The following is a 10,275-nucleotide window of genomic DNA, read 5'->3' as shown; positions in this document are numbered from 1 at the left end:
CTGTCTCTTTTGATATGGTTAGAGTCTTATCAGTTACTGACATATGGTGAGTGTGTAGGATTTGAGGCTGCAAAGTAAAATCCCCATGAGTGTTCATTTATTCATTTGTCACAGTTAGCTCACAGTTGTTACAAATTCAACTCTGAGAGAATTCTGAGAGTGTACAAATTCATACACTCTCAGTGTTTAAGAGATTTTACTGTGTGTAAGCATCTTATACAGTATACTCTGCTCTCCTATGCTCTGCTGCTGTGAGTCCAGTCTGTATGTCTTTAAGAGGGAGGGGCCTGACATTCCCATTAGTATCTCTGAGTCAGGCTGAGGGGAGGGGAGGTTAGAGAGGGGAGGTGTGGCGCAGGGCTGTGTGGAAAGAAGTTGGGAGCTGTGGATAGCTCATTCACAACAGAGAAGCAAAGAGGACAGCAGAGGTTGTCTCACCCACACATAAATTACTGAGACACAGACACACGCGAGTAAAGAGAGGAAGAAGAGAGCAAGAGGAGAGAGGAAGAAGTTGAAGAAAGAAGAGGAAATAGAAGAGGGGGAGAAGAGGGTGACAGAGCTGTCATGGCCATGTATGAACCCGCCTACCTGCCCCCCAACGCAGAGGAGCAGGACTTCATCCAGGCCTACGAAAACGTCAGAGAGAAATACAAAGGTGAGCGACACTCACGTGGAGGTGGAGGGGGTGTGTGTAGGGGGGGGTTGACGGTAGTGATGGTGATGACGGCCACAAGCTTGTGTGATGGAGGAGGTGTGTGTGTGTGATGGGAGCGTGTGATAGTGCAGGTGGAGGCCGCATGCTTTGTTTGCATACATTTGCTGGTCAAACACACATGTTCCCGTGCACATGATGACTGTGATTGTGGTTATTGTGTGTTACTGTGTACTGCATAGTGCATAGTGCATATACGTCTCGGTCTGTTTCGTCTGTGCAACACACTGTCAGCCATACAGGCTGCATCACTTAGAGTGCTGAGTGCTGTATTGATTGGCACACATGTTCACTGTCATTCTGCCAGTGTCTCTCTCTCTCTCTCTCTGCTCTCTGTGTGTCTCTCTCTGTGAGTGTTGAGGTTGTGAAAGTCCAGAGTGGATTTACTGGAGCGCTTTACTTTGATATGTGACCAATAGCAACCGATCTGCTGTGCTGCTGACCTTCGACCTTGATGAAACTGAGAAGCATGGGGGCTTACGTTTAGTCTGGGCACTGCTCTGCTGTAATTGTGTTATCAAGTGCCCCGGCTACAGCAGAGGACATTAACAGGTGACACCGCTTGGCAACAGTAAACTTCCTTAACACACAGAAGGACATTTGGATTTTGTGTTACTTCATCCATCAGCAAAGTGGATGTTCTTGAAAAGCACGCACTGTAGGCTCAACATTGTCCGCATGCCTTCACTGGTTTATCTGACGTGCTTTCCCTTCATTATATCCTTTTAAGGAAATGCTCATTTGGCTGAGATATTAATCAGAGGAACTGGAACTTCAGGATTGCCACTGAAATGTCCTTCTCCAAAGCCCTTTACGGTGTTATACAATCCAGAGATTAAATTGTTGTTTTTGCAGTCCATCTACAGGACGCTCCAGCTCCCCAGGGCCCTTACACTTTCATCTTAATGTGCCCCATATAGGATGCTCTCTGGTGGAGTTATCTATCCCCACACTTCTCTTCAGCCACTTTGCCTTTGCTCGATTCGTTCCATTTCCTCCGTCCGTTCGTAAGCTCCTCGTGTCCTCTAATCTGCTTCGTCCAGATTTCTCACCTCATTCTATAGTCTTCTTGCCTCCTTATGTCCTCTCCTCCATCCTGCTTACCCTTTGTGTTTCATCCCTTCCATTCCAGCACATCATCACATAGGGAAGACAGAGCTAGGGCTCCTCTATAAATATCGCCCCAGTTAAAATTTCCTCCCTTTCTCAGGCGTTGGGGAGGATCTGGTGCTGAGTCACTTTTCTCTCCCCTTTTGTTTCTGTGCATCAGCATGTTCACATGTACTACTGTACATTACCTCTTTCTACCTGCTTGTTTGTATGCATGTCATCTTGTTTTTTTAGCCGTGTGTGCGTGTGTGTGTGTGTGTGTGTGTGTGTGTGTGTGTGTGTGTGTTGTGTTGTGTTCATGGAGTTTATGTACCAGGGGTAATGGGAAACAGAAGCATAGTTGGTGGCAGGTGTTTATATTCCAGTCGTTCCTCTTTGCTCCTCCTTTCCCAGTGTTTCTGCTGTCCTTATTAAGGCACATCCCAGAGCCAATGAGAACATCATCTGATGATGTCTTCTTCTCTCTGTCTCTCTCTCTCTCTTTCTCTCTCTCTCTCTCTCTCTGTGTTTCATTAATCGCTGTCACCCAATTTAAACCTTTTTGTATGCAATCGTTGAGCATTATTTGTAACGAGCACAAGACTCATCACATGGTGCCAACAGATATTTAATGTGGCATCCACTTGTGTAACATCTGCTCTGCTTCTGCATGAGCTCCTCTGTATATATAACACGCTCTGTGTTTGTAATTACCGGTATGTGTGTGAGCGTGCATGTGCAGGTGTGTGTGTGTCTGTGTGTGTGTGTGTGTGTGTATGTGTGTTGACGTGCCTACTGATGCTTGGTAATGGAAAGTATTTTTGTCTGTGATCTGTTCTCAGGGTGTTGATGTGCTTTGTGTTCTTTACCTCTGAAAAATTAATTTAAGCAATTACTGGCCTAAAGAACATGTTATTGTCCATGTTATCTATAGACTTAACACCCCCTTGGTTTTATGTCTTTCTTATGCTCTTCGCCAGAGCATCATTCATCGACGGCGTGAATAGAATGTTTTTCTTGCATACTGTTTGGCTGAAATGCGAGAGAACTATCATACTTTTTATTATTGAGCGCTTGGATACGTGGCGCTCTAAAACTCAGGCAGTGCTGTCAAACAACGAGGAGCTAACTGTGAGCCAGCTGTCAACTTGGAGCGAACCGTTGACGAGGGATGTCATGCAAAACCTAGGCTGTATATTCGAAAGCTGTCTCGTGGTATCTTCCAGACGGCGCCATGCAAATAACGTATTTACATGTTCCCTCTAGATACAGAACCTACTGCTGGGGTGAGAGAAACGCACAAGAACAGGATATCGAACAATATTGTATTGGCTTATTATTTGATGTTCTAGTTCTCACATGCATTTTGGTTGTTAGACACTCATGCCCGATTTAAAACCAAGTAATCAAGTAATCAATCAGGCATCAGTCACTCAGTCTGCATAATGTACAGTCAGAAAGAAAGATGCTTAAGCCATCAATAGACATCAGTTGATTAAAATCACAATATTATGATTATATTTTATTCATAGCATACATAAATAAGATATTGGTCACACAGTTATAGTTGCTATTGTAATAGCTCTGCTCTGTTGTTGTTCCTTCTGTACTCCTCCTGGCAACCTGAAAAAGGAGCCAGTAGACTCATACACAAATAAACAAGAGAGCATGATACTTGGATAACATGAATAGATGATAGACGTACTAACTCCATGTAAATAGAATATTGGCCAGTCAGTCAGGCTGAAGTTCCTCAGTGCTGTCTCACTGTCTCCACCCTCAGCATGCCTTAGCTGGCTGCATGCACTGCATGGGCTTGGCTGTCTTCCTAGCGTCCTCTAATACAATTTGTGACAGCAGGTGATATGGGCGTCACTGGGCCACCAGCGAGGGGGATTGCCTTGTGCAGGACGTGGGTGTCTACGGCAGGCATCCACATTCTACCCCTGCACTCTGAGCTCCGTGAGGCCCTGTCCTATGCCCCGCGGGGCTTTAAATAACCCCTAAATATAGCCACAGCCTTGTTCGGGCAGCCAATTAAACAGTTGGCTAACTTGATTGTCTGCTTGTGATAATTTAAATACCAACTCATTACTGGATGATAAAATACATTTAAGTGACGTTATGCTATTTCTTGCTTTCAGTTTAATAATAAGAAAAAGTTGTTCACGCTAAGATCTGACACAGAAATATTTCCAGCAAGCACTATTGCCAACTTTATTTTAAGTGTCTGTGTTAGAAAACGTAAAGGATCACTTCACCCATTTTCAAGCTTTTCTTCTTATTTTGTCATTGTTTTTCACTAATGCTCATTATAAGATGCATGGCACCATTTCTGTCTACTCACTCTGTGTCTGAGAGTCAGAGGTGGGCTATGGAAACCTGCCTACCAATGGCATCATCAGTGGAGAAACCAGTCTTTACTGGAAAGACACTAGATTAGAAGCCATTGTTATAGCATCAGTAATCAGTTTGCATCAGTTTGAAATGGCCAAACCTGTCTACTGATAATATCACTGGTAGGCAGGTTTCTGAACTGTCCACAGCCCACCTCTGAGACACAGAGCGAGTTGACAGAAATGATACCATCTTATCATATACTGTAGTGAGGAGGACAAATTATATGAAGACCAGGTTGAGCGATGAACTGCTCCTTTAAGAAGCCTAAATGGGGCTACAAAGCTCTTTTAAAAATGCAGGGCATTAAGTATTCAAGATATACGGTCACACCAGTTTGACTAATTGCATAATTTTCCTCTTCTCCGTACCGTGCTGTAGCTGCATGGCCGACAGTGTTGATGCACATCTTTCTGAATGACTGCAGACACTTTTAGCCTATTTGCAGTATGGGTCATTTCATTGTGTGAGGTAAAGGATGTGTGAAATGTGCAGTCACACAGCTTTATGAATGAATGAACTATTTAAAAACCAGAGAGGTTAGCAAGCGTTTATTTAAAACTACTGTTGTGCACTGCAGAGGGTAGTTGTGTGTGTGCGTGTGGGTGTGCGTGTGCATGTGCGTGTGTGTGTGTGCGTGTGTGTTTAAAGTTGGCATTGGAGTATATAGGCAGGTCAGGTTTCTTCACTGGCCACGCTTGTGAGTAAAGAGTGCGGCGGTGCTGATGGCTGTAATACCTTCGCGTTTCCTGTTCCGATGGGATGAAACGATAGCGCCAGGGATCGTTTAGCGTCGGGATCAGTGTCAGGATCTTGAAGAATTGTGAATCACATGATTTACCCCGGCGTCCCCTCCCTTCTCCTACCATCTCTGCGTCACACCCTTTCTCACACTACATTTAGCTGTCACATTAACAAATGTTTCCATAGTTTGTATTGTATGGAAATAAGGTCATACTGCCAAGCGTTACTGTACAACACTGTTCTGGGGTCAGCCTGTACCTTCTGTAAAGTGATTTCTGTGGTACAGTATGTCACTCTGAGCTGGACATAAAGGTCTGAGGGTACGACATTTTGTGCTGACAACATGATTGGTCGTGATGTTCTACATGAGTGTGTGTGTGTGTGTGTTCATAAATTGTCCCTCAACCTCTGTGGTAAGCCGTCCATATGTGGATCTACTGTAGCTTCTAGTCCAGTAAAGGACAAAGTGCTGAGGTCAGCTGTTTACTGACGTCAGTGGCAGGTGAAACGTTTGGTGGAAAATAGACCGTTTTGACCGTTAGTAGAAATATTTGTGGATTTGTGGCATGTTAGAACCTCTGTGTGTGCTGGCTGGTACAGTATGACATTTCAGTATATTTTTGTGCCAACAGGGTTGCCAAACGGTGCCCTTTTTACAGCCAAAGCTGGTAGTTCCCCCACAGTGAAAACCAAAGGGGAACATCTGAGTAATGGAATTGCTCTGTTAACCTACCACGCTTCTGTCAAATACTGCAGTAGAAATGAAGCAGCACTTTCATTCAGGCTGTCCAGTGTCTATAGTATACAGTACACTGCAAAATCCACGGTTAAATTGACACCAGGATGCTGCAGTGTACTGTATAGTGTCTTTATGTGTGTGTCGGTGTGTTTGCCCATCTGTGCAAGACAAGTGTGTGAGAGGCAAAAAGTGCTTTGCTTTGTTCCTTTTTAGACATACTGCTGTGTTGTGAGTTGAGTCAGATCCGTGCTGCCAAAAAGACAGCATGTTGTCCCTTTTTTCACCTAGATTTTATTTCTTTCGCTTTTTCATGTGATTATGTCATGTCGGCATCCTGTGGGCGTACAAGGCCTTCTGGAGAGATCAAACTGACAGCGCACAAAGCTGGGGTCCTGGGGTCATGCATGCGGTGTCAGGGGTTGATAAGGGCAGGCTTTTGCCAAAATTCCTTTAAAGGGCCTTGTAGGGAGCGAGAGGCGCTCCTCCAGAGACACCAACTCCCACAATCTGCTGGCCCCGAACGCTCGACTCTTTCATAGAACAGAAGTCATTGTTCTTTTATGGTCCGACCTCCTGTGATTTACGAGTGTTAGTGTGCGAGTGTCTCGGTGCACCTCTGTGCGTGTACAGTAGCAGAGGGTTCGAGAGGTGGAAGACGTTCAGGAGGACAAACGCCAGAGACAATGAGTGTGTTGGAAGGTGGATACATTGCACAGATACTAGTGATACATGAAATGTAATTTGTCTTTCTATATTATAGAAAGACCAAATATATACTGTAAAAGTGTTAGTTCAACTACAAATGGAGATTTTACAGATGTTATCACGTCATGCCCTAATTCGTCATACAAGACTACCGTGCAAAAATAGCAGATGTCCAAGTGAAAGTGGTTAAGTGTGTCTTAACACACGGTTTTATAAATATTGCACCAATGAAAAGTATTAGCAAGAGCTTATGACTAAATAATAACTACATTGGAACCATTGGAACACTGTTTTTCCCCCGGTTTTGGACATAGAATGTTTCTCCCTGACTGTGACAAAATGGATAAATTAAGACTGAGGACTGTATAGATGTAGACATTGACACATTGACATATATACAGTGAGTTTGCAGTGTAGTAATTGGACTGCCCATACCATATTGCAGTAAAATGCCAACTCAAAAAGCAAAGTGGAACTCATTGTTCCCCTGTCCCTGTCAAACCTCTGTCTCTGAATCCGTGAAGTTGCTGAGTCAGACAGACGGACACGTTCTGCTTTGTCACAGTCCAGCGCCACTCGCCGCAGGCCGGCCACAGGACACGATGACCTCATGTCCCCTCCGGACGCTGTGCTGTAATAGGCCTACTGTGGATCTTACCTGATGTGACGTCTCGTCAAGGTCGGCATGAGGCCGACAGGAGTGATTGACGGAGGGATTGACGGAGGGATTGACGGAGTGATTGATGGCTCTCGGCTTATGACGGATGCGTCACATCAGATCGCTCTCTTCCGCCTCCTCTGTATGCGCACGCTCAGAATGGACACGTGCTTTCGCCATTAGACGGTGCCCTTTAACAGAAACCAGGAGCAGCGCAGCGGTACTTTATAGCGTTTGAGTTCCACCCTGATTTTTACGAGGGTTGAAGCGTAGGCTTTGTGTTAAAAAAAAAAAAAGAAGAAAAGAAAGAAAGGTATGGAAAACACATTTAAACAGAGTGTGATGAATGCACCTGGTTGTGTTGGACACAATGGCTTTCTGTCCTCTGCTCTGCTTTATTAACTAGACTGTTTGTCTGAGACCACAGGGCTCCAGTGACCAATGAAACAGTACTGAGGAAAGCACAACCTCACAGCCATGCCCAAAAAGCCTGTGAGTGTACATGTGCATGCACATGTACTTTCACACATAACACACGTATGCTTTTATATACAGTACACACATACAGTACATGCATGTACTGTATGTGTGTAGACACATACAGTACACGTCACGCTTTCACCAAGGTTTCAGTTATAATCGGAACTTTGTAGGGGTCTTTAACAGTATACGTGTCAAACTGTCCCTGAGCGAGGCACTTAACACCTAACAGCTTGTCTTAGCCATCTGAGCAACCATGAGATGGGTGAAGGTGGAAAAGCAATTAAACTCAGCAGGGACCAGCAAAATATTCGTGTGTGGGTGCATGAGTGAGTGAGAGAGAGAGAGAGAGAGAGAGAGAGAGAGAGAGAGAGAGAGAGAGAGAGAGAGAGAGAGAGAGAGAGAGAGAGAGAGAGAGAGAGAGAGAGAGAGAGAGAGAGAGAGAGAGAGAGAGAGAGAGAGAGAGAGAGAGAGAGAGAGAGAGAGAGAGAGAGAGAGAGAGAGAGAGAGAGAGAGAGAGAGAGAGAGAGAGAGAGAGAGAGAGAGAGAGAGAGAGAGAATTATACAGTATGGTCTCTCAATTTCACACACAGCAGTCCAATTCTGACAACAATTGTATCAAGTAGACTGCAACAACAACAACAACCTGAAACTGTCTTAGATATTGCAGACGTTTCAATATCCTGAAATATGCCGACCCAGTCCCAGAGCCAGGACTACACACAACAAACAGCACTATTGTTTCTGTTTCTATTTATTTATTTAACTTACTGTAGATAATAAAGCTCATCATTACATTGAATTAATTTGTAATATTAACTCTTTGACTGCGGACGATGCGATAACGCGTCAAGTGCTACTTTGTCCAGTTGGCCGTCGACGCGCTTGACGCGCGTTCATTGTTTAATCTCTGATTGCGCTATGCTGCTTAATATTCAATGTTATTCTCGAGTTCCACTTACTTCACGGACATCTGCATCCGGTTTCATGACCTGGATTCCGTTTCCGTTTTTTTTTTTTTCCCCAGTCATTTTCGTCCAAATAGGTAAATAAACGATTTTTCACATGGTATAACGGACAAACGGACAGGTTCTCTTCTATAATCTATGGTCTGGGTGACGATCAGTCATCGCCGTCGTGTATCACATCGTAATTTTTGCCGATCAAAACAATCTGGGACGACGTCACGTCCGTTTTCATGTTTTTCCCTGTCTAATCTATCAAGAAGGGTGAGAGAGACCCAACGACCTGATCACGCTGTCATGTGCTGCTCTCTAGTGGCGGATTTGTGCTGGGTCTTTAATTATGTGTCCTTAAATTATTTTCATGAGAAAAATTCAAAATATAAAAATAAAAAAAACGAAAATTGCTGGCACTGGGGGAGTACTTTATGAAAATACTCTGGCAGTCAAAGAGTTGTTAATAATACTAACTTATATAGCGCCTTTCATGAGACGCTTTACATCAACAAGTAAATAAACAAACTAGCTGCCAAAAGTCTGTGTGAACAAGTGTCTCTTCAGTGTGGACTTAAAAAGAGTCCAGTGTTGGTGCCTGGCGAATCTCCATGGTGGTAATGTATTAGTCCCACACAGATATGATGGAGCCACTGGCTCACACATATGTTTGAACCCTGGATTTCACGCACAGACATACAAGCACAGACATACAGCACGCATGTACCCATGCGTGCTGTCAAGCCTTGACATACATGCATACTGCATGTGTGCACACACCCATTTACATAGCACATGCACGGTTTTAACACAGACACAAACATACACGCACGCACGCACGCACGCACGCACGCACGCACGCACGCACGCACGCACGCACGCACGCACGCACGCACGCACGCACGCACGCACGCACGCACGCACGCACGCACGCACGCACGCACGCACGCACGCACGCACGCACGCACACACACACACACACACACACACACACACACACACACACACACACACACACACACACACACACACACACACCGTGGGCTGCAACATGGAAGGAATGGTCTATTAAAGCGGCCTATTAGAGTCATCACCTCTGAAGCAGGGAGAACATTCCCTCCCCCTCATTTCCCAACCGTCCTCCCTCACTTGGTGGGCCATGAGAACCATACTATGTTAGGTGTGTGTGTGTTTCCATCAGTTTTTTTCCCGTCAGTGTTCTTGTTGTTTTGGAGTTTAGTATTGCTGCTGATAAACGTAGGCCATGGGTTCTCAAAGTGGAGTCCGGGGACCCCCAGGGGTCCTTGGGGGGGGGGGGGGTACCAGGAGGGTCCCCAGCAAAATTACTTAATATAGCGTCACAATAATTTTAACCACTTAAACCATATTTCATACTTTCGCTATTTTAAAAAAAATCCCTTGCACACAATATTTTTGAGATGGGGGTCCGCAGCCAAATACATATCATTTTTGGGGGTCCTTGACATGAAAAAGTTTGAGAACCACTGACGTTAAACTTTGATGCGCTCCGGATAATTCATATAGAAAGACCTAATTTTACGCTGTTTTAAACTTAACGCGCATCTTTCATTTTGGCAATGTGACACCATTCACACAGAAAAAGATAGAAAACTGAATGGTGACAACGTGCTGTTTACCATACTGTTACTGTAAGTGACGAAGTGCCGTCTGGGCCTCTGTTGCTGTAATTAGTTCAAAATGAATGGTCTGTGTCCACTCTGAAGGAGCACTCTGTTGAAGGAAGACAGGACTTGTTTGATAGCCTGTATAA

The 10,275-nt window shown here is 44.6% G+C and overlaps 1 protein-coding gene across 2 annotated transcripts in view; it reads left to right on the top strand.

Moving 5' to 3' along the window:
* Positions 1-426: 426 nt before the first annotated feature.
* Positions 427-10,275, top strand: part of plecb (plectin b) — a 144,309-nt gene continuing 134,460 nt past the window's right edge. Inside the window, exon 1 of one of the 2 annotated variants that reach the window (XM_080426577.1) lies at positions 427-658. In XM_080426577.1, coding sequence (XP_080282703.1) covers positions 568-658 — 91 coding nt within the window. In that variant the 5' untranslated portion in view covers positions 427-567. The remainder of the gene's footprint in view (positions 659-10,275) is intronic. The other variant, XM_080426579.1, reaches the window with a different exon arrangement.

The sequence above is a fragment of the Gymnoscopelus braueri genome, assembly GCF_963280865.1.
Source record: "Gymnoscopelus braueri genome assembly, chromosome: 4".
In the NCBI taxonomy this organism is placed as follows: Eukaryota; Metazoa; Chordata; class Actinopteri; order Myctophiformes; family Myctophidae; genus Gymnoscopelus; species Gymnoscopelus braueri.
The sequence above is the reverse complement of the archived record's forward strand: the minus strand, read 5'-3'. Positions and strand labels throughout refer to the sequence as shown.